This window comes from Callorhinchus milii, unplaced genomic scaffold (genome assembly GCF_018977255.1).
Source record: "Callorhinchus milii isolate IMCB2004 unplaced genomic scaffold, IMCB_Cmil_1.0 Scaffold16, whole genome shotgun sequence".
Taxonomy (NCBI): Eukaryota; Metazoa; Chordata; class Chondrichthyes; order Chimaeriformes; family Callorhinchidae; genus Callorhinchus; species Callorhinchus milii.
The window spans coordinates 11,056,888-11,081,876 of record NW_024704757.1 but is presented as its reverse complement, the minus strand read 5'-3'; the positions used below and the strand labels follow the sequence as shown (position 1 = coordinate 11,081,876).

Genomic DNA, 24,989 nt, shown 5'->3' with positions numbered 1-24,989 from the left:
AACTCACAAGAGAAGGATTGAACATCTGTCTGTCAGCTCGCACCCAGGGTCACGCTCCCAGTTCGGGCCCACATGTTTCTCCTGAACCAATAACCGAAATGCTACTCAAATAGCTTGGCTGGTTACATGGGCCGGGAGTCATCAGTCCAGCTATGGAATGGCTTACGTTACTCTGAGCTGGCACTGAGCACAAAGCCCAACAGCAATGCTGTTAATTTAATGAAATAGTCACTGCTTATTTACCCATATACAATACAAAAAAATACAATATAAAATTACATTTGTATAGCGCCTTTCAATACACTATATACAACTCTATGATTCGTTGTCAATCACAGTGGGAGAATTGGTGTCTGCCCCTCACCAGTGCTCAGGCACTGTGGTTGCTGACGAGATGAATTCATTCAACGTAAAATGTGGCAATAAATCCAACACCAGGAGACACTAGTGACCTCTAAAGGCTTGAGAAGGTGACAGTGGCTTCACTCCAATGAGCTTGGCCTAGCTGCAGGGCACTGGGCCTGACCTCACTCTTCAGCGCTGAGCCTGTCTCACTCCCCGGAACGAGTCTGGCCTGGTCCCAAGCCTGGTCCGAATGCCCTCAAATCTCCACACTACAATGTGGAGATTTGCTTCTGATCTCTGCAGCAATCACTTTTGCTCCTGACTCTCCGATCTTGTTGCCTTGAAGACTGCAAATAAACAACGTAAATAAAGATGAGGTTAAGTATAGGAAATCTTTAATCTCTGGCCAAAAGATTTCCAAATGTGTCCATATAATTAACAGAAGGATTTTGTACTATCCATGCAGCGCTCCCTCCCAGGTCAGGTTCAACATGTTAGACGCAGTGCGGGAGTGTGGCAGGTGCTTAGATGTGGGGGCACCAGGCTTTCAGAGGAGGTGTTGGTTGAACGTGGGGTGTTGCTGATCCATTCCATTGCCTCTCACTCAGACACAGAGCAGCTAGTACTGACACGAGTCTATGCAGGCCTACACAACCACAGCAATAATAATCCTTGCATTTAATACAATGCCTTTCATGTCAAGAGGATGTCTTTATACGCTTTACAGGATAAAGTATAGTGAATGTATTTTCTATGCAAACACAGGACATGGGAAGACGCAGGAAACAAAGAGGTCGCATTTGTGATACTTTTTAATGGGCTTCCTCAATAACGAAGTCGATCATAACAGAGTGTAGATCAGAGTAAAGCAAATATCTCCATTGTTCAAGAAAGGGAAAAGGGAAGAGCCTGAAGCAGTTCACGGAGACAGACTGGAAGCCCGAGCAAGGTGAGGAAATAAGGGTCATAGGAGGAAGGTGATAAGAGTTAGGCACTTGGTGGCTAAAAGCTAGGCACCAATGGGTGTGGAAATTGTGCAGCAAACCTGAGTTTGTGGAGCGGAGGGAGTGGATGGGAGAATGGGGCTAAAGTTGAGAGGAGGGACTTAATGTTCAGAGCAACAATTTTCAGGTAGATCCATCGAGGGACAGGAAGCCTGTGGAGCCAGGCAAAGATCAGGTGATGGATTTGCGGAGTCTTTTCCCGATATCCCCTAAAATTCTAAATTCCCTATCTACAATGCTGCCGTGTTTCATCCACAAAATACACAGTCACTACACTTTACAGTAAATCCTGTGAAGTGCTTTGAGACGTCTCGAAGACTTGATTAGGCTCTATATCAAATGCAAGGATTACCATTATTATTCTTTCAAACATCCCAAAACTCTGCCTTGTTGGTCTCTCGCATTCTCACGTTCTCTGTGCGTCACTTACTTGATGTGCCTCAGGCTATCGTTGTAGCTCAGGGCGATCGCGATGCACATCGCTCCATCCAGGCCCAAGGAGTTCTCCTGGAGACTGCAAATCACAAAAAATGCCGTGTAAATTGTCTGCACAAAATGTGCCTAAAATCACATTTTATTGAACCGCATGTTGGGTTTTCACGCAAATACGATTGAAAGCTCAGATGTAGCAAATATTTCTGGCTAAAAGGTTTCAAAACATGTAAATATAATTAATGGCCTCAACTGCAATCATAGACACTTTCTTCCTCTGAAGGAATCTGCCTGGATTACTCCATGGTATTAATGCAACCTCCCCACCACCACAGCCCCTGCCCCAACACAGGACCCATTAAATCTGCAAACATCCCTCCACCCTCCGCGATTTTCCCAAAGGCTGTTCACCACGAAATCCTGTACTTCTGATGATCTGATGATCTCTTGCTGACGTGAGGTGGTAGGATGTGAGTTACTTACTTGAGATGTCTCAGCACGCGGTTGACTTTCAGTCCGTTCGCCATGGCCTTCACTCCTGCCACCCCGATTGCGTTCCCACGAAGGCTACAACAGAGTAGGCAGCACAATATTACTCAGGAGCTGTTATAGCGAGGTACAGATTTAGTATTAACAGTGAGTGCATTACTACAGACAGTGGTCCCCCACGGGGGTGGGCTAGTTACCGGGAGTAGCCTGGGAAGGAGTTAATTAACGGGAGTAGCCGGGGAGGAGGTAATTAATGGGAGTGGCTCGGGTTACTTACTTGAGGGTCGTGAGGCTTTTGTTCACAGCCAGCGCCTCAGCCAATGCCTCTGCACCTCTGACTCCGATGGAGGTTCCCTGCAGACTGGAACAGGAGCAGTTATTTGTGGTTAGCCTCGGGGCCAATATATACAACCCGGCACCAACACATGTATGTTACTCGCACAGCAACATTGCCACAGCAGTGTGTGCGACAGCAGAGATACACATACACACTCCACATAGAATCACAGAATTATACAGCACAGGAGGCCATTCGGTCCATTGTGTCTGCCGGCTCTTTGAATAGAGCTGTCCAAATCAATCCCACTCCCCCACTCTCCCCATAGCCCTGTAAACATGTCCTTCCCAAATAATTATCTACTCTCTTAAAAGTTATGATCAAATCGGCTTCCACCATCCATTCAGGCAATGCATTCCAGATCTGAACAACTCAAAACATTTCTCTTCACCTCCCCTCTGTTTCGTTTAACAACCATCATAAATCGGTGTCCTTGGGTTACCGACCCACCCGCCAGTGGAAATAATTTCTCCTTGTTCACTTCATCGAATCCCCTCATAATTTTGAAAACTTCTAAGCCTCCTCTTAACCTTCTCTGCTCCAAGGAGAATAATCCTGGCTTCTCCTGATAACTGAAGACCCTCATTCCTGGCACCATCCTGGTAAACCTCCTTTGCACCCTCTCCAATGCCTTGAGATCCTTCTTAAAGTGTGGTACCCAGAACTGAACATATACGTCATAGCAACAATGCTCTGTTGATCATTAACAATGCAAACACTCGCCTCAATACAAAGATACACGGAAACTCAACATCTCAACACAAAGTAAACACACCTAGGTACATAGGAAGCACATGCACACTTCAATACATGGGAAACACACCTTGACACATGGGACATACACATCGCATTACCCCCCTTGAACTTACTACAGTGAGTCCAGCACGGAATTACATTTCAGGGCACCGGAAAGAGCAATAATTCCTTCATCCCCAATGGAGTTTTCCTGCAGACTTGAAAGAAAATGAGATAAGTTGTTTCTGATATATTCAATAACAGCGGATTGTTGCACCAGCTAGACTGCCTGCAGTTACAGTCCTTACTCCTCCCCTCAGGCAATGAACGCAGTGACTTTAACATGGGCCCAAGACAGATACCACAGTAAGGAGTTGTACTCAGTGAGAACAATCCTGTGTCAGGTTCCCAAGCCCTCTGTGACACTGCTCATCAGGGATTCACCCAGGTTTGGAAAGCGAGAAAGCCTTTAACACCATGGCTTCTGTATGTAATGCTTTAGTCATGCGTTCTGTAGATTTAGAGATTTATCATTTTTGCAAAGTATATTTTGGGCCTGAGGATGGTTGAGAGTTTGTCCTCAAAAGAATTTCTGAGCAACTTTTCCATCTCAGATCCATGAGAAGCACGCTACTTTTGGGTGCAGCTGGCTCCTGAGGCCATTCAATAATAATAATAATAATAATAATAATCCTTGCATTTGATAAAGCGCCTTATCACCTCTTCCGAGACGTTTCAAAGCGCTTCACAGAATATACTGCAAAGTGAGTTGATGTATATTGTGCGGGCGAAATATTTAATAAACTGAAACCAAAAGCAAAAATCGTAACAAGGGGATTTCAAAGCAAGTCAATAGTATAGTGAGCAGCTTACTCCAGGCTGGTCAGACTAGTGTTGGTTTGCAGAGCCTGGGCCAGTGCTCGGGCTGCCTCCAAACTAATGAAGTTCCATTGCAGACTGGAGGGAGAAAGAGAGAGAGAGAGCAGGTCAATAGTGGAAAAATATCAAGCCACAGTGGTACAACATCAAATGTTGACATGAAGTAAGATACTGTGTTTGTTATTGTATTTGAGAGTCTTATCCAGAGTGCATATATAATAACAATCCTTGTATTTGATATAGCACCTTTCATATCAGGAGGACACCTCAAAGGATATGCTGCACTGTGTAATGACTGTATATTGTTGTAATGACTGTATACAGTATTGTGTAGATGAATGCGGAACAGTAATCGTGTTCACTTACTGCAGGGAGGTCAGTGTGTGGTTTTCTTTGATGGCTAAAGCGATGGCTGCTGTTCCTTCATCATGCAACAGATTAGCTGTTAAACTGATGAGAGAATAAGAAAGTGTATTCATGAGAGGTGTATACAAGTGCTGTACAAGAATAGATACGATGAGGAGAGAGAGCAGGGGAATAGGATTAGAGTGCAGAGCTCCAGTGAAGGTGACAGCACCAGCTCAAATACAATGGGGCAAAGAGTAGTTAGAATCCAGCAACAGCAACATGCATTGATGTAACGCCCTTCATGCAGGGTAGCATCTCGGTGCTCTTAGATAGCTTTAGTGGGGAAGCTTGATACAGTGGGCCAACTGGCCCCCTCCTGCTGTAAAGCTGTGATATACTGGGAAGAAAACTTCCTTTACTGGACATCAGGTGCGGCCACTGTTGAAACTCACTCCAAACTGCGTAGCGCCTTGTTTACACGTAGAGTCTTGGCAATTTCCTTCGCGCCGTGCAGCCCAATCGAATTCTCCCGAAGACTAGGAATGGGAAAGAGGCGTTAGTCAAGATATGTCTGATCATGTCCAATTAGTACAGTGAATGTGAAGCCACGAGTGTTGTGTGTGTGTGTGTGTGTGTGTGTGTGGGTGGGGTGGGGAGGTCTCTCTAGCTGAGTGGGTGGGCTCTTGCTGAGTATGGAGAGGGCTTGGGCTGGAAGGCTCTTGGTGAGGATGGGGCCCGGGGTGGGGGGAGAAATAGTCTTACTTGAGGTTGATGAGTCCATGGTTGAGTTGTAAAGCTTTGGTCAGTTTACTGGCCCCAGTGTTGCTGATGGAGTTGCTCTGGAGACTGGAGAGAGAATATTACACATGAACCAGAAACACCTAATGAACCAGCATCTCACTCTACTGTAGTGCGCTGTGCAGTACTTCATTACGTGAAGTTACACTGAGCTGCACAGCAAGCTCCTGCAATTTCAGCACAGGCACCACAGAGTATTTCATTACACACAGGATGATTAAAAACTGGAAAATTTAAAATACTAATAATAACACTTGCATTTAGTATAGCCACTGTCAGACCAGGAGGCCAACTCATAGCACATCGCAGGATAAGCTATAAATTGTGGTGACTGTGTATTTAGTCGGCAAATGCCTACTAGTTAGCAGGAAGGGTGCTTAGGCCATATCTCGTCTCAGAAAGAGCTCGATGATGCCAGGTTGGGAGAACGGTATTCTGAAAGGATGAGATCAAATGGGCAAATGGCCTTCTTCATCCAAACCTCTGTTGCGATCTTCTAATACTGCCCTGTACTACGTTCCACATCACTACAGTGAACGGCACCACTTTACTCTGTACTCCACTGAACTGAGCTATACAGTGATCTCTTACTGATCTGCACTGAAGTGAAATGTGCTGCAATGCCTTCTCCTGGCTATAATGTACTACAATGCATTGCATGGGGGTAATTCCAGGTTGAAGCTAACTGGGAGAGACTGGGCATATCCAGAAAGTCCTTTCAACACATCTCTCCTGTAACAATCGACAGAAAAAAAAATAATTTATAGAATATTACATCACAAGAACAGCTGACCATATCTAAGCTGGTGATTTACTCCACATCAGCTGCCTCATCTCCTCCCACATGTGCTCACCAAACCTTTTAATATTTCTCCTTATCAGGGAGGGTCCACGACAGTCAGAGCACGGACTGCCCTCCTTGTGCCGGGACCTTCAACACACAGAGTGCAGGGACAGAACTTACTTGAGGATTGCGAGGCTGTTATTAACCTTCAATGATTCCGCGATAGCGGCTGCTCCTACGTCGCCCACACAGTTACTGGAGAGGCTGCAAGAGAGACAGAGACAGCTGCGAGGTCAGGCAGTGACTAACCACCCTCACACAGTCCATCGTAACAAGCCCACCCCAACCCTCACAGAGTCTCTCCCCCCCACACAGTCCCCTCCAGTGTCCAGTTCAGGTAACTCTTGACTGGATACAGGCTAATGCTCGCTCACTCTGTCTAATTCCAGCCTCAGAAGAGCTTCCCCACTGCACTTGCCCGGCATCTTCCCATTCCCAGATCAGCCGTCCTCTCAGCTCTCAAAGCCGAGCTTGACAAAGAAGAGCAGCCGTGCCTCCCCACATCTGGTCTGTATTTTAGCTCCTGTGTCAGGTCGGTTCGGTGCTGGGCGATGAGTACAGTGTTGTGGTGACAACAACAAATTACATATGTATAGCATCTTTCACGTCGGGAGGATGTCCCAAGGTATTGCACAATGGAATTGACATTATTAACCCCCCCCCCCCCTCATATCACCAGCACTTACATCAGCTCTTTCAGACTCCGGTTTATTTTTAGGGCGGCTGCAAGACGTTTGGCCCCCTCCGGCCCAATGGAGTTTTTCTGGAGACTGCGAAAAAAACATAAAAGACTCAGGTACCAATCCCAGCCCTGCTTTCTCTCCCCTCAGCACCGCCTTCTCTCCCCTCAGCACCGCCTTCTCTCCCCCAGCCCTGCTTTCTCTCCCCCAGCCCCGCCTTCTCTCCCCCAGCCCCGCCTTCTCTCCCCTAGCCCCGCCTTCTCTCCCCCAGCCCCGCCTTCTCTCCCCCAGCCCCGCCTTCTCTCCCCTCAGCCCTGCCCCCTCTCTCCCATCACCGCCCCCTCCCAGCATCGCCCTCTCCCCCCAGCACCGCCCTCTCGCCTCCTCCCCTTGGCACCACCTTCTCTCCCCACAGCCCCGCCCTCTCTCCCAGCACCGCCCTCTCCCCCTCCCTCCCTCCCTCCCAGTGCCACGATGCTCTCCCCTGGACACTGGGGTGCAGTGGTGGGTGTGCTGTGTTGTGCATCACTGGTGTGTGCTCTGCCGAGATGCTCTTACTGCAAGGAAGTGAGCTTGTGGTTCACATGAAGAGCGTCTGCTGTATATTTGGCTCCCTCCTCTCCCACAAAGTTATTCTGCAAACTGAAAGACGGAGAGATTAGGATAGAAATAAGTAACCCGACTCCCCACACCACCCTCCACCAACCCGGTCCCCAATCCCTCAGATAACTCCTAAGTAACAACAAGCTCAGCACTAGATGTCCCACCAGAGGCTTCTGTCAAGAAGGCCCAGCAGCTTTGCTGGTGCTGATAATGGGGGGGATTGGTACTCAGATGTTGGTACAAGGATGCCAGGGGCCAGCCAGAGGTGAGGCTCAATGTCTGACTGAGGCCGTCACACTTACTTCAGAGACACCAGAGCCTGGTTTATTTTCAAGGCGTCAGCCAAAGCCTTGGCTCCTTTGGGACCAATCGAGTTACTTCTGAGGCTGTTGGGGAATAATGAAATTAGTCATCAGACATTCCTCCGCATCACAGTGTCACGGCCCACAACAAACACCTAGTTCTCACACACACACACGCGCACACACAACTGCAACACACACCTATCCACAGCCCCAAAACATGCGCAGCCGCAGCTCTGCACATGCACACAATGCTGTGACATGCACACCCACAGCGCAATTGCACTTACTCTAAAGTGCTGAGCGTTCGGTTGACCATCAGGGCTCTGGCAATTGCTTTCGCTCCTTTGTTGCTGATTAAATTTTCCGCCAAACTGTTCAAGCAAAACAAAATACATGGAACATGGGAATAATCAGTGTCACACTTTACTGTGGGGGAAGGGATCTGATGCTCTCCTCCTCTCCTGAAGACACTGATCTTTGTGTGAGACAGACTGCCTCCAGTATTCACCAACAATCATACCTGTGCAACAGGTCAGGAGTGGTAAAATTGGCTGATTTCTGCTCCTGACGCTAGGACATTCAGGCAGATTGGAACTCTAACTACTGGGTCCAAACAGGTCCAAATCCTTGACTGTCCAGCTCCTTGGGACGTGTAAGACCCCTTATACAAATTTGTTGTTGTTGTTGCTGCTGCTGGCGAGACTGAAGTCAGTGATGCAGCACAGAGAGCAAAGGCCACATTGTCTTCACCCACTGTTTCCCGCTATAAGGAGGCTGAGTTTACCAGGAAATCAAGAGAAGCTTCTTCCCTGCAGTCTGGAGAGGTTGGTTGACTTGACTCCCTACTGAAGTATTCACATACTAATGACAAGGACAGGATAACCTAGAATCTAACGCAAGGCGGGACAGTGCGACGAGTAAAAAACAATGTTAACCACAGATATTGGGAGCAGTGTTTCACTCCGAGCTCTGAGTGGCTGTTGGAGATTGGGGACGTGAGCTCTGGAATAAGGATAAAGTTTATTATTGCTGACTTCCCCTCGCACACACTTTCTACTGTGATGCACAGGTTCCCAATTACTGGGAGAAGGCAGCAGGAAGCTTCCAATTACTGCAATGGGTAGTGCAGATGCCCACGTCACAGTGTGTGTGACGTACATTCACAGCACAGATAAACTGGGTCGCTCGAGGGCTCTGCAGTGTAAGGATGTGTGCAGTACCTGATCTTTCGGATCTGACAGTCTTTGGCACTCAGCAAGCTCCCCAGCAGATCCATCACATTATCCTTGAATTGGTTGTTTTCCAGCCTGAAAACAGAAGGAAGCCGCTCACAATCTGTGAGGTTTAATCCTATCTCTACATTTAGAGCACAACAACAGTGACTCTTACAATGTCTAATACGTCGCACGTCTCAAACGACTCCACCAATTGTCAAGTGTAATGACTGTGAAATGCGGCAACCAATTTGCACGCAGCAAAGTCTCACAGTAACCACAAAGTGAACAACCGATTTAACTGGAGGACTGTTGGTCAGGACACCGGGAGAATTCCCTTCTCTTTTTGAATACTATCTTTGAATGACATCTTTAATGGCCGCCCAAATGGACAGATGGAATCCCCTACAACACAGTGCTCCAGCAGTATTGCACTGGAGAGACACCCGAGAGGATAGCTCATACTGCGCTACATACTTTTCCAACTCAGCTCTCCGCTCATTCCTCACTCTCTCCATTGTACGTTGATTCCCTCTTTTCTCTGCTATGTCTCTTCCCCAGTGGAATGTCAGCCCTTTGCATTCTCAGTGATGTATCTTTGAAAGAATTCCAAATTTCCTCTGTCCTCTTCGCTGCTCATGGTCTGTCCAGTCCAGCTCCTTAGTTCCTTCCTCAATCACTCAAACGTTGCCTCCTAAAAGTCTGAGGCTACATGAACCTCTCCTTCTTCATTGTGTTACACTGACCGTGCTTTTGATCTCCCTGCTTCTCCCTCTGCCCTCCACCCTGCCCCACCTTTACAAATGTAATTTTGTTGTTGTTGTCCTCTATTGCAAGCTCACAATGCAGTTAGGGTTATAATAATAATAATAATTATCCTTGCATTTGATGTAGCGCCTTATCATGTAATTGAAACATCTCAAAGCGCTTCACAGAATATACTGTAAAGTGAATTGATTGCATATTTTGTGGGCAAAACGTGGCAGCCAATTGCACACAGCAGTGTCCACAAATAGTTGTGGCGTGACCAAATTATTTTTATAATTTTTTTGAAGGGATTATTACCCCCGGAAAGTGAGCCACCAATCGACTGATAACTGGGTTTCTGCTTACTGCGAGGTACACAAAGGCGTGTGGAGTAAGTGAGGTTTATCCCTGCCCGGGAACTGAACTTGGGTCCTCTCGTTTGCGAGGCGAGAGGTTAGCTGGTCACCCTCGTTTAGCAAAGAGCCGGGAGCAATGGAAAATTCTTACCTGAGGTTCTGGCAGTAAAGCAGGCGAGGTAGTAAGCTTTTGAAGATGTTGTAGCTCAGACAGTTGGAGAGGTTCGTCTCCTCCATGCATTCCTCAGACACCTGAAGCAGGTAGGCCAGAGCCGAGCAGTTGATGGGGGTCAGCCTTCCACCCAGGGTGCCGGTGCGCAGTGCCTCAGCTACCGCCTTGGCAACCTCAGGGTGCTGCAGCTCCTGCAGGCAGTGCATCATGTTGACAGTCCGGGAGGAGATGATGTAGTCGGTGTTTAGGCAGCACTGCAGGTGGTGGATGACAGGTCCCCTGTAACCGTTGTGCTCATCCTTCATCAGGAACAAGCCCTGCAGGAGCTTGTTCACCTCCGGTGAGAGCAGCCCCGAGAGGAAGCGCGCAAATATATCCAAGTGGCCATCATCAGACAGCAGCGACTTACTAACTGCATTCTTAAAGTGATTGTGAAAGCCTAACTTTGGCCAGGACATGGCATTGTCCGTGAAGAGATCAAATATGGCTCTCTTGGCTGCGATATAATAGTGTATGGCAGCGAGGTACTCCTGGATGCTGATGTGAATGAATTGGTAAGTTGTGCACATGTGCAAGTCCTCTTTAGTGAAGATCCTGGAGCAGAGACCGCCCTGTAGTGACGTCAGGTCTATCCCGTGGTTCTTCATGTCTGAGTCGTAGAAGACAGCCCTACGCTTGATCAGCCCGTAGAAGGCCAGTCTGCTCAGGTTGGAGATCTGCTTCCGCTGGCTATTGAAGGCTTGCTCAATCTTCAGGGGCTCCGGCTCCTTTTCCTGCCAATCTCCGCTTAGGACCATCTTGAAGAAGTAGGTGTAGATTTCCGTTAGGGTTCTAGGGAAGCCCCCGCTCCTTTGAGACTCACTGGCTTTGAGGAAGTAGGCGATGGAGGAGCCGACAATCAGGCAGAAACTGGGCACCGAGCATAGGATGTAGAGCGACTGCTGGGCCTTGATTTCGGTGAAGACCTTGGTGGCCGTGACTCTGTCTTCGAAGAGGGTCTGCAAGAATTCTTTAATTTCCACCTCTCCAAAGCCTCGAATCTCTGTCATTCTGTCCACCAGCCCAGCTGGGATCTGGCTGGCGGCTGCTGGCCGGGACGTGATCCACACTGTGGCCTCGGGGAAGATATTGCCTCGAATTATGTTGGTGATCAGGTTTTCAATCTGAATGTCCTTCTTGGGGTCGGTGCAGGGCTGGGAATTGGAGAACTCCAGCGGGTGCCGGAACTCGTCCAGCCCATCAAACAGCAACAGGACCTTAGCCATCCCGTTTAGGATCTGGCTTGTCTCGGTGATGTGAGGGAACGTCAGTCGGAGCAGCTTCTCTGCGGAAATCCGCTCAACGCTGTTCAGATCTCTGAACGTGAAGGGGAATATGAACGTGATATCCTTGAACATTTCCCCCTCCAGCCATTTGTACATCAGCAGCTTCACCAGGGTGCTCTTGCCGATGCCGGCCACCCCAACGGTCACCGAGATGCGGGGCGGGATGCTGACTTTAGTGAGGGGCAGGAAGAGTTTGTCGAGCGGAGTCTTCTTCAGGCTGCTCTTCATACCCCGCGTCGCCTCGATCTGCATCACATCGTGCTCCTTCTCCTGGATGTCCGTCAGCCCGTCGATCAACAGCAGGTTGCTGAGTCTGTCCCGCAAATGGCCCGAGCACAAGCTCCTGACATCACAGCCACTGCCCAACTTATACTGCAGCACCTCAGTGTGTTTCTGCTTCATCGGCTCTGCACAGGGTCAGAGGGCACTGAGTGAGAACAGAGTTACGACTCGCCCACAAAATACTCAGTGATTCCACTTTACACTACATCCTGTGAAGCGCTTTGAAACGTCTCAACAACATGATAAGGTGCTTTATCAAATGCAAGGATTATTATAATTAACAGCACCATCCCCCACTCCCTCCAGCCTTCCATCATCCCCCACTCCCTCCAGCCTTCCATCATCCCCCACTCCCTCCAGCCTTCCATCATCCCCCACTCCCTCCAGCCTTCCATCATCCCCCACTCCCTCCAGCCTTCCATCATCGCCCACTCCCTCCAGCCTTCCATCATCCCCCACTCCCTCCAACCTTCCCAACATCCCCCGCTCCCTCCAGCCTTCCATCATCCCCTACTCCCTCCAGCCTTCCATCATCCCCTACTCCCTCCAGCCTTCCATCATCCCCCACTCCCTCCAGCCTTCCATCATCCCCTACTCCCTCCAGCCTTCCATCATCCCCCACTCCCTCCAGCCTTCCATCATCCCCTACTCCCTCCAGCCTTCCATCATCCCCTACTCCCTCCAGCCTTCCCACCATTCCTCAGAATCTAATTGGTCAAAAGGAAAAGATCCGAAAGGTTAAAAACATTACAAAAGCAAAACCAATAGAAGGAGGTCTGGAGAACAGGTAACCCTGAACTGATCAGGAGAAACCCATTGGGTCAGAGTGCAGTTGGCTCAGCTCCCTGCTAAATCAGACAGGGTTAGGGAGCAGGAGAGAATTAGGGAAGGAAGTAGATTATTATTAAGAGTGCAACTCATTGGCCCTTCGTCAAATGCGAAGATGATTAGTAACTGACCATAAAGGGTGATGGAGAGATAGAGCTGTGAGTTTGTGGTCTCGATAAAGCTCTGCAGAGACTCCGAAGCAATGCTGCCCTTTGTGGCCAGTACATCGATGGCTGCCTGCACCTGCTCGGCTACTCCACTCGCCTCCTGTATAAGATTCACCTCCTCAGCACTGATCAAGTTCTGCTTCTTCATGTAACTGATGATCTTCTCCAGGAAGGGACTGCTGATTGCCCTCACCAGCTGCACCCGGTACCTGTTAATCCAGATTCCTGAAATACACAGATGTAAAGGTGAGGAAATCTCAAAATCTTCAGTTGACCTCTTGAGTCCTGGCAAAATGTCTTAGCCCTGAGCCTTGGGACGTCCTCCTGATGTGAAAGGCGCGATGTGAAATGTAATTTGTTCTTGTGGTGTCTGTGCATTCCATGCACTGTGCACCTTGCTATGGATTAAACCAATGCTACAATCCATTACACCATCTAGCTCAGAAGCTTGTGGGTTCAAGCTCCACAATATCACATGTTAGTGCAGTACTGAAGGATCTCACTCGCTACCCATCCAACTTCCCAAAAGATTCCTCCTGTTGTATTCCTTTAACCCCATGATCTAATAACCCTGAATTATTTTCGTTTCCAGGAACAACTTGTTCAACTCCTTTTTGAAACCCTTCATACTTGCTAATCCCATCACCTGTTCCACTAGGGTGCCCCATACCCCTATTATTTTACTAAACCTATTTCCCTTGCACCTCCTAGTTGTCTTCATGTTGTTGTCCTTGCTGTCAAACCATTTCCTTTAATTTTCTACAAGCCAGAAAAATGTACTTTCATCCCGATTTTCCTAAACTCTGTGTAATTTGAATTCTACACACCTTCCATTGTCATTGCAAGGGGCTAGCGAGGGTATGTGCACAGTGACATTGCCCGTCACATCACTTTGAGCCACTTGTTGCAATCGATGACTAGCCAAGTGTCGGACATCAGCACCGAAAGACAGCTTGCAACTGTCAGCCACACAGCACATCCAAACACCAGCTCCCAGACTCAGGCTCCCTCTGCGCCACTGCAAGGTAAACAGACACTTTATTTAATTTTCAGAACATTGGTTTATTTAGATTTGGCCAATTTTCCGCAGTTCACCTTTGAGACAAGAGCGGCTTTTGCCCCTGTTTGTCTACTCCCTGAGGTCACTGCCACGATGGATATTGGAATGAAACCACTGAGAAGTGAGCCTGTGTGGGTTACCTTCACTGTGTCCAAGTAGCTTCGCCTCAACTGATTGACTCAAATGCCCACCTTATGATTCTGACCTACTTCGGAAAAAGGTTTCCCAAGATAATAGATTACAGAAATTATACAGAAACACTGGAGAAGGTGATTTGCAAAGATGATACCGGACCTTCAAGGTTATACCTATCAGGAAAGGCTGAACAAGCTTGGAGTCTTTTGAAAAGAGAAGGGTGAGGAGCGACGTAATAGAGGTTTTTAAAATTATAAAAGGTTTTGATAGGGTAGCCATAGAGAAGATGTTTCCACTTATAGGGGAGACCAAAACTAGTGGCAATAAATATAAAATAGTCACCAATAAATCAAATAGGTAAGTCAGAAGAAATTTCTTTACCCAGAAAGTGGTGGGAATGTGGAATTTGCTATCACAAGGAGTAGTCAAGGCGAATAGCATAGATTCATTTAAGGGGAAGCTAGATAAATACATGATGGAGAAAAGAATAGAAGGTTTTGCGGATGGATTTAGTTGAGGAACGGCAGGAGGAGGCTCATGTGGAGCATAAACCAGTTGGGCCAAATGGTCTGTTTCTGTCTTGTAAATTCTATGTAATAATGACGCCAGTGGGGACTTGCAGAGCGTTCAGTTCAATCGAACAATGCCCTGCTGGTAGCTGATTCAATGCTGCTGAGGTTACTTTTTGGGAAGATGCTGCATATGAGAAAGTTTTAATGAAGGTAGATGCACCTTTAGTATTTTAGATCTCCTGTTGGCTTTTAGTTACACTGCTAAAGAGCCAATAGAAACTATTCAAGGTGATATCCCAGGAGAGGAATAGATACCTATTCCCGTTAGGAGATCACAGGGGTAGGGTTGAGCAAAACCATGCAGGGCTTTGAAGGTGAGGACCAGGATCTTGAACTGTATCCTCTGTGTGATGGAAAGCCTGTGGAGTCAGGTGAGGATGGGGGTGATAGGGTCACGGAGCCTGGTGCGGGAAAGAACACTGTTTTATGGCTTCCCAGCTTCGCTCCTTCCTCTCCTGCCACTCCCTTCACGAACCCCTCCAATCGGGTTTCCGTGCCACCCAGAGTTCTGGATGATCTGCAACCTATGGAGGGAGAAGTTGGGGAGGCCAGCAAGCAAGGCATTTAGTCACACCTCGATGTTATAAATGCGTGTATGAGGGTTTCGGTGGCCTGTGGTGTGAGACAGTGGTGGAGCCGGGCGATGTTGCAAAGGTGGGGGAAGGCAGAGTGGGTGATGGCACAGATATGGGGTAGAAAGGATAGTTGAGGGTCAAACAAGACCCCAAGGTTCCGGACTGGCTTAGTAAGGTGGAGCGTGCAACCATGGATGGTGATACTGTCAGTGCCTGAGGTGAGGAGGTGCTGTCAGGAACCAATCAGGAGGGCCTCGGTCTTGTTGACGTTCAACTGAAGAATGTTAACTCTCATAACTGGTCACTTCAATCCACGACTGTTTGTGGGACACTGCTGTGCGCAATTGGCTGCCGTGTTTCACCCACAAAATGCAGTCAATTCACTTTACAGTATAACCTGTGAAGCATTTTGAGACGTCTAGAAGACGTGAAAAGTGCTATATCAAATTCAAGGATTATTATTATTATAAAAGGTGCAGAGCAAATTCACTAGGATGAAACTGGGGATGAAAAAATAGACATGTTAAACAAAGGTTGGCTGAGTTGGAGCTGTTTCCACTGGAGCAGACATAATTAAAGCATTTGAGTTTCTGATTGGGCAACCTCAGGGTAGAGAAGGGAAACTATTTTCTTTAGTTAGGGAATCAGGGTCTCAGGTTCGTTAGCAAAGAATCCAGGGAGATGTTAGAAGAAATGTCTTCACTCAGAGGGTTGTTAGTATTTGGAATTTATTGCCACGCATGGGCTATTGACCTGGATCAATGAAATCATTCAAAACCGATGCAATGGATAAGCACCTTAGCAATAACAAAACATGTAGGGATATGGGGAGAAAGCTGGAAAATTAATGTTTTTTTTCAAATATTTTGAAAAACTGATAGCACAGGCATGATAGGCTGAATGGCCTCCTTCTGTGCAGAAAATGTCAACTTGTATGTTGCACATTTAGTTGCAACCATTTAAGTGCTGGCGCAGCAAGTGAGATCGTTTCCGTTGCGTGTTCAGATCAGATTGATTATCCTTTAGTTTTTGTTCTAGCGACTAGTCACATTGTCGAAACGTCTCAAAGTTTTTCGCAGGACATATTGTAAAGTGGATTGATTGAAAATTTTGTGGGTGAAACGCAGCAGATAGTTTGCACACAAAGTTGGCAGAAGCCAGTGTGAAGGGAGCAGCAGAGAGGAGACGCGTCAGGAAGTTGTGGTTGGGTGTGACCAAGCTCAGGGTTGTACAAAGCAACCTAGACAAGTGTAGGAGGAGTGGAAGACTGAGGGAAGGGGAGTGATGGAATATAATCACAACAACATGTTTTGTGTCCTGTAGCTCAGTTGTTAGAGCACTCGCTTCGCAAGCGAGAGGACCTGGATACGATTCCCAGACAGAGTGAAACGTTAGGGAAGTTTCCTTACTCCACACGCCTCTGTTTTTACTAGCAATAAGTAGAAACCCAGTCGTTAGTCGATTGGCTTTTCCGGGATAATAATCTCTTTATAAAAGGAAAAACATTTGTTTTAAAAAAAATTTGGTCACACAATCCAAATTTATTTGTGGAATACTGCTGCCGCGTTTCGTCCACAAAATATGCAGTCAATTTACTTTACAGTATATTTTGTGAAGCACTTTGAAAAGTCTCAAAGACCTGGTACGATATTAATGCAAGGATTATTATAATATTATTATTGAGCACCACTTTTAAGATGCTCGGAAAAAGTGAATTAGAGGAGGAGCAGGTATGAGGAGACAGAGAGGAGAGAGAGCGTGTAGGACACAGGCTTTGGGGAACAAAAGCAAATTGCAGGGAGATCGAAAGCACAATTGAAGAGGAGGGTCTTGAGGTAGGTCTTGAAGGTGGCAAGGGAGGGGGCGAGACGGAGGGACTACGGGATGGAGTTCCAGAGGGTGGGTGTAGGGTGGCGGAAGGCCTGCCCGCCGATAGTGGGGCAAGCAAGCCGGAGGATGTGAAGCAGGCCAGAGCCCGCTGAGTGGAGGGAGCAAACAGGATGGTAGGGGGTTAGGATGTCGGCGAGGTAGGGGGGAACAAGACCATGGAGGGCTTTGAAGGTGAGGACCAGGATCTTGAACTGTAACGTCTGTGTGATGGGAACGTGGGTGACCCATTGTGATTTAGTTCTCAGTCAGTGGTTCTCATCTTAAATTCCAAACCCCCCATTCCTCCTCCCTGTGTCCTTATTGTGCTGGAATTGGCTCTTCAGATATACAATACAAACTCCCAAATCTCTAGATCCCTGACAATAATTTCCAGCCACTTGCAGGGCACAGAGTGTCACCCATGGTCACAGAGCCCTGTCACAGGGCCCTGTAGAACAGTATATCACTGCGTGTCATTGTGCACGTTAGCATGTCAGCAGCTGCTCGTTATCAGCAGGGCAAAGCCGCGTGACCCCGGACATGGCGTCAGCATGAACTATTGAGCTCAGGAACCCTGACACCACAAGAGATGAGAGAGAGCTGCACGCAAGGTAGACAGCAGCCGTGTAGTGCAGAGTAACCACATCCACTCGTACAGCTTCTCTTCACACTCCAGCTACACCTCAATACAATACGAGCTGTCTCTCCCACTTGTCGTATGTCAGATCTGGGTTACTTTGTCTCTCAGCTAAGGCCACATCCCCAATAAGGCATGCTCACACTCTAACTACACTGATTGAGTCAGGCTGCACCTGAAGTAATACATACAGTTCCAGTCACTACAACAGAAGGACATTGTCCTCGCTTGAGTTGGCAGTGAATGGAAGAACAGTCTCATGGGGATAATAATAATAATAATAATGATCCTTGCATCTGATATAGCGCTTTTCACGTCGGGAGGACGTCCCAAAGCGCTTCACAGAACACACTGTAAAGTGAATTGACTGTATATTTGTGGGTGAACGCGGCAGCCAATTGCGCACAGCAATGTCCCACAAACAGTCGTAGATTGAAAATGACCAACTTTATTATCGTTTTTGGTTTTGGAGGGATTATTATTAGGTGTGTGGAGTAAGGAAACTTGCCCAAGGTTTGGCCCTCTGCCTGGAATTGAACTCAGGTCTCTCGCTTGCAAAGCGAGTGCTCTAACCACTGAGCTACAGGACTCCACTATATAGGGATGAGCTATGAGCAATGATTAAACAAGATAGGGCTTGTCAGTCTGGGAAAGAGATGCTTCAGAGAGCATCTTTACCAGGAGGGTGTTCAACAGTGTATGGGCAGGAATTGTGTACTGCTCTGATGGTATCAAGGCTTGGGAACAGAGCACAGAGGTCCCACTACACTGTGCCATGAGCACTCGCAGAATAGCTCCCCTTATTCTCATCCTCCCCTCCCTTACACTAACGTTGTTTCAACCCAACTGCAGGATTCCCATTAATTTGAATCTGTGCCATTGTCTGATCCGCGTCAACCGGATCAGACAGCCCTGTAAACCGAACTGAAGACTCGTCAACCAGAGACCCCCCCACCACCGCATAGTCCAACTAGCCAAGCCCCCGCCACCAGCACTGCCGACATGCTCGGGTGATTTCCCAGACACAGCTTTACTGACGCACGAAAGTCAGCAATTAATCTTTTTTAAATATCATCTCAGAACATTTCATTTTGTTGTCCTACAATTTCTTACTTACTTTTTGCCTTCATTTATAATTTTTTTCCACTTTAGCTTTCTTTGTCTCTTGCTGTGTCTTTTGGAATCATCAATGTGGGCTTGATCACGCTCCTGTGTCAGTGTATGTCTCTCTCTATTTCTGGCTCATAGCATAAATTTGACCACAAGTGTAGACCAGGTTTTTTTCAACAGTCATTTCTGTTTGCCTACAATATAGTCGCTGCATTTTACAATAAATCCTTTGAAGTGCTTTTGAGATGTTCCGCCTCACATGTAAGGCTCTTTATCAAATGTAGGATTATTATTATTGTTGTCTCCTGGCACAATCGTATCTTACTATTTGTCAGCCTCAAACTCAGAGGCGATACTGTGGAAAAGGTCAATGTCGCTTTTGTACAGCATGGTGGTTTCTCTGAGCTTTGGATGAAAGTGTGTGCATCTGCATCTCATCCATTCTGTGTCTGGTCTGGGAGTGCCGAATGGGAGATTATGGAGGGAACTTGGGGATCACTTTCATAACCAGGACAGTTTATCTAGTAAGTGACTCTGCCTGCTGGACCTTGGTGGGAATACAGAAATCTATACTAATAAAGACAAAATGTCTGTGTGTCTGTCCGTCAAGAATGCAATAACCAATTGACGTAGAGACATGATTTATATCTTATCGGAAAGGTCTTGCATGGGGGAGTATCATGGGCATATTATGGGGGGATCTTCTAACGTTGATGAGCTATATTAATAAATATATTAAAAATGCTTTGATTAAGCCCCCAAAAAGGTATGCATGGTATTCTTCAACAGAGGTCACACACCCTACTAAAGGGATACATCTATACTAATGAAGATAAAATGTCTATCTGTCTAACCGATTGACGTAGAGACACCAACAGGAGTCCTCCTAACCAGGCATCCTCCCACAGAAGTCCTCCCACTGAGTTCTCCCAAAAGGGTATGTGCGCAAATATGTGAGCAAGCGATGCTAATGAGTTTAATAGGTATCTTTATCCCTTAAGATTAATAAAATGTGCTAAGAAACAAAGATCAAGCCTTTCGAGGCCAGATAAAAATGTCAGACAAAAGAGAGAAGGCCGATTAAATGAAACTGTTGCAATGGGTACAGCTAATTATCAATAATAATAATCCTTGCATTTGAGATAGCTTGTTTGAGCCAACTAAAAGTGCTTCACAGGGTTTCCTGTAAAGTGTAGTGACTGTATTTTGTAAACAAATTAACAACTGGAATGAGGTTACCAAGTAGTTGAGACTAAGGCTGTAGGAGTCATCTTGCTATAATGGGAAGATGGTAGGGCTGGGAAGATATTAATAATAATCTTTGCATTTGATATAGGGCCTAATTACGTCTTCAAGACGTCTCAAACGCTTCACAGAATACATTGTAAACTGAATTGACTGTATATTTTGTGGGCGAAACTCGGCAGCCAATTGCGCACAGCAGTGTCCCATACAGAGTCATGGATTGAGTGACCAATTTATTTATTTTTTGAAGGAATTATTATCCCCAGAAAAGCGATCCGCCAATCGACTAACAACCAGGTTCCTACTTACTGCTTGGTAAACAGAGTCGTGTGGAGTAAGGAAACTTGCTCAACGTTTTGCCCTGCGGGGAATTGAACCCAGGTCTCTCGCTTGCGAGGCGAGTGCTCTAACCACTGAGCTACAGGACTCGGATGGGATCAAATGGACTGAGGAGCCTTCTTCACCTATTCCTCTCTTTTGATCATTGATTTGGCTAAAGAAGAGGCTGACATCCTGTGTCAGTGTCAGGCTCCCTCAGCCTAGCTGCCCTGTGGACTCTCTGAGGGTAATGATGAATTTGCTGGAGTTGGAGGAGTTTGGGCCCAATGTCACGAACTGATAGAGATTCTCCTTCATTAGATTCAGCAGCATTACAACAAAAATTCAACAACAAAATTACATTAGAGGCTGATTCTAACCCATCCATTCCCATAGAACACAGAGCAGCCCAGACATGGTCTCAGAAAGTGAGCAATGTGACACCTTGGAGTTTGAAATACATTACAGATAAAATAAACTTTAAATTACTGGTTTTCTTTAGTTTTCTTATTTGGCTGCTCCTTTATAAGACAATATCATTGACTCCCTCCTTCCCTCGACATGAGAAGGCACTTCCCATAAGAAGACAAAGCTTGGACAATACCAGCTTGTTGAATTTATATTTGAGAGCTCACTAACCCACTAACTCATCAGTCTACCCAAGAATCCATGATAAATCGCTCTGAAAATGAATAACCTGAGAACAATGTCTCTATTGTGATGAGATGATAAGATGCTATACCAAATGTAAGGATTATTATTATTTTCAGATGAAATTCCCAGAAGTATCACTCTCCCATTGTTAATGAACATCTTCATAGTACAATAGAAATTACAACACAGGAAGAGACAGTTTGGTTTATCAGCCTGTGATGGAGCAGCAAGCTCCTCCATTAGAACTACCTAATCCCGGTCTCTATGTTTAGACAGGTGTTCAAACCCCATGTCAGGACTTTTAGTTCATAGTCTAGGATGACACTCCCCAATGCATTGTTGAGGGTGTGAAATTAGATACAAATAAAGTATTAAACTGAGCTCCCACCTGTACCCGTTCAGGTGGACGTCAAAGATTCTAAGATGAAAAGAGAAGGGAGCTCCTCCCAATGTTCTGGCCAATAACCCCCAAATAAAATAGATCATTCACTTCACGGCAGTTTGTGGGATATGGCTGTTCACAAATTGACTGCTGTGTTCATCTATAAGTAGACAGTCACGATACTTAATGGTAAAATCCTGCCAGCGCTTTGAGATGTTTGGATGACGTGATAAGGCAAATGCGAGGATTATTAGTTTATAATTATAATTCTATTCTTTCCTCAACAAATCTGTACTGGTGTTAGCAACTCCAGAGGAACTATCTACTCTAATCCCAATATTGTGCTCTTTTCTGATATTATCCCCTGGAAATACCTACTCTATGCCCATTCCATGCTCTTTCCCCCACATCTTTTATATTTCTCTTCAAATATTCAGTCAATTTCTTTGTAAAATGTTCCCTATTAACTGTTAATGGGTCTCAGTCTCAGCAGGCATTATGTTAAGACATCCAATGTTCTCATTCTCTCTGTGCATGAGTATCTTCTAACCTTCCCTTTTATTACTTAAAAAACAGACACATATAAATGTTATGTATAGGAGACCATCAGAATTGTGTCTGTGCCATTTCTACTTGTTTTTCTGACCAATTCTTTCTAATAATCCCACTTTTCAGCTCCCACATCCTTTAATGTTTTTTGCTCGTGAGAATCTTAAACAGTTTCCTTTTCAACCATTCTACCTCAATAGCCACTTGTGGTAATGAATTGCAAACCCTAACAGCCTGCTGACCTTCTAACCGAGAAATTCCTTTTAATCTTTTGCTGCTAATAATAATAATCCTTGCATTTGATATAGCGCTTTTCACGTCTTCTAGATGTCTCAAAGCACTTCACAGAATAGACCAGTGTTTCTAATACTGTGTTTCTAATAATCCAGAAACACTTGATCCCCAACTAGGGGTAAATAGTTTTTCCCTATTTATCTTGTCACACCCTTTTGGTATCTGAAACATATCTACAATATCTCATTTCAGTGTCTATTCCAGTGGAGAAAGCTCCAATTTAGTCTGCCTTTCATTTACCTATGTTGTCTTATCGGTAGTTTCATCATAGTGAATATGCACCACACCCATTTCCATCTCTGACATTTTTTCTGTGATAGAGCACTAAACACTGAACTTAACACTCCATCTGTAGTCCAGGCAATGTTCTACACAATTCCAATATGATTTCCCTACTTTTATCTTCAGTGGTCCAGTTTATAAATAGCGTTCCGTAACTGCTGTCCCAGTTTTAATGATTATGTCTCCCAGTGTCAAATCTGAGCTCATTGCCTCCTTTTATCGATGCACCAACCAGTGAAAATAATCCATCACCATCTGCCCTCTCAAAATCTTTAAAGTTTTGAAGACCTCTGATAGAACCTTTTTAGTTAGAACTAAAATAACACTTTTTTTTGTAACATTATCTTCGTGAATCCTGCACCCCTGGTTGCACCTGGGTGAACCTATTCTCCAAGGCTCCAATGTCCTTTCTGTAATTGGATAGCCAGAACTTTGTGTAACTCTACAAATGTGGTCTAGTCAACATTTTGTAGAACATAAGAACGTAAGCACTGCTAGGCAAAAGAAGACTGAGGTCCATCCAATTCGCCTTCCACCATCCTCGCAGTTGCCTGACATTTCGTGACCCAAACTACATATAAATATAACATCATTTGTACTCGGTGCCCTGATTATAAAATCCAACGTTCAGTTCATGGCAACATATCATTGCAAAGTAGAAAAGCAACTCACCAAATTCCCCACGCTAATTGTCAGTGTTAAAGTCGGGCTGCGATTATCTGATGCTCGTATTCAGTCAGACGACAAGCCAAGTGCCACAACCCATGCTCACGGTTTCTCTGCATCCGCTTAAAGTTCAATTTCAAGTACAGATGTTTTCAAGCGTTTAAAAAAGAAACTCTGGGTCTGAGCCAAAGGTACCAGAGAACTGCAGCATATCGACTGCTTAGACCCTATCCCTTGTTTCTGTATTTAAACGACTTATCTATGGTTCAAATACACTGTGTCCAGGGAGCTGGTCTGTCTCTAAGGTGCTGCACCTCCCTGGAAATTATTGCAATTTCTCCGTTTTCTTCTTAGACAGTGGCAGAGAGCTCGTGCTCTCTTTGTGGTGAACTCTTTTCCTGTTTCTCTCTTCCTGTTAGTCTGACAGAAGACAGGATGTCATGTGTAATTAACACACGGTAACAATTAAAGCAGCAACCAGATTCGGTTATACCAAAATAATAGAGAAAGTGAACAATCCCAGGCAGAGACGGCACAAAGGGATGTTGGGAGGGAGTTCCAGCAAGCGGGGCTGAAGGCTCTGCCACCAGTGGTGGGATGGAGGGACTAAGTACCTTGTAGTTAACCGGTATAGGAAGATCAAAGGACTTGGGTGGGAGAATTGGGTTGGAATTGATGATATGAAGGGATTTGAAGGTCATAATGATTTTGGTACCTGGAGACAATCTGGGTGTAATGGATGTGTGGATCTTGATGCTGAGGGGATAAAGGCTGCAGAATTTAGGATCAGTTGGAGTTTGTGCAGGGTGAAGCTAAGGAAATTGGCGAGGAATGCATTGGAGAAGTCTAACCTCAGGTGAGAAAGGATGGAGAAGGTTTTCATGGGACAAGAGGGGAATGTTCTGGAGATAGAAGAGTGTTATTTTGTCAAGTTGATGGTTTGAAGCAGAGGTGGGAATCAAACGGGGTGACAAGCTTCCACAGTGACGAGTTTAGCCAGAGAGCAGTCAGGGAGATTGATGGAGTTGGAGTCAGAGGCAATAAGTGCTGTTGAGAGGCAAAAAAAAGGCTTTAGTTCTGTTGACATTCAGCTGAAGGAAATTGAGGTTCAAGTCTGATAGGCAATTAGTGCCGCAAAAGGTCTGCTCAGCACTAGGTTTTAACTTCAGTTTCACATAACTGCCACCAGCTGTCTGTCGTACCCAACTATGAATTGGGTAACTTGGCCTTTCAGTAACATCTGGGTAACATAGTTGTTATTGCAAACAGACTCAGACGCAAACAGGAGGTCACACTTCTGTTTATTTTAATATAGACAAACAAATGTAACCAGCAGTGAGACCTAACACCCAAATACAAGAGAAAGCCTGGTCAAAATATAAAATGTTTAGTTTGTTTTTCCCAAAACTCCCTCCAAACAGCAGCAGGATCTCAGATCGGAGTGTATCTCTTTCTCCAACAGCAACTGCAGTTGCCTCTCCCTGACCTGCCTCCAGCAGCACCTTATATTGCTCCCAAAAACATCATCTGTGGCACAAGTCGCTCCCCATATTTGAAGTGTCCTTATGGGGTGGGGCACTTAATAATATCTTTGTGATTCATATAGTGCTTCATCATGTCTGTGAGATGTTTCAAAGCACTTCAAAGAATATATCGTAAAGTGGAGTGACTGTGTATTTTTGTGGGAGAAAAGCAGCAGCCAATTACGCGCAGCAGTGTCCTACAAACAGATGTGGATTGAGCAACCAAAT

At 45.9% G+C, this 24,989-nt stretch overlaps 1 protein-coding gene across 1 annotated transcript; it reads right to left on the bottom strand.

Annotated features, from left to right (window-relative positions):
- Positions 1-5: 5 nt before the first annotated feature.
- Positions 6-23,596, bottom strand: nlrc3 (NLR family, CARD domain containing 3). The gene is made up of 19 exons (XM_007893685.2): positions 23,245-23,596; positions 13,718-13,908; positions 12,855-13,115; positions 10,268-12,020; positions 9,020-9,106; positions 8,087-8,170; positions 7,797-7,880; positions 7,450-7,533; positions 6,898-6,981; positions 6,332-6,415; positions 5,332-5,415; positions 5,022-5,105; positions 4,588-4,671; positions 4,216-4,299; positions 3,477-3,560; positions 2,548-2,631; positions 2,265-2,348; positions 1,780-1,863; positions 6-692 (listed from the first exon to the last, which is right to left on the bottom strand). The coding sequence occupies exons 2-19, from the start codon at positions 13,728-13,730 to the stop codon at positions 602-604; spliced, it is 3,297 nt and encodes a 1,098-aa protein (XP_007891876.1). The 5' UTR covers positions 13,731-13,908; positions 23,245-23,596; the 3' UTR covers positions 6-601.
- Positions 23,597-24,989: the final 1,393 nt, after the last annotated feature.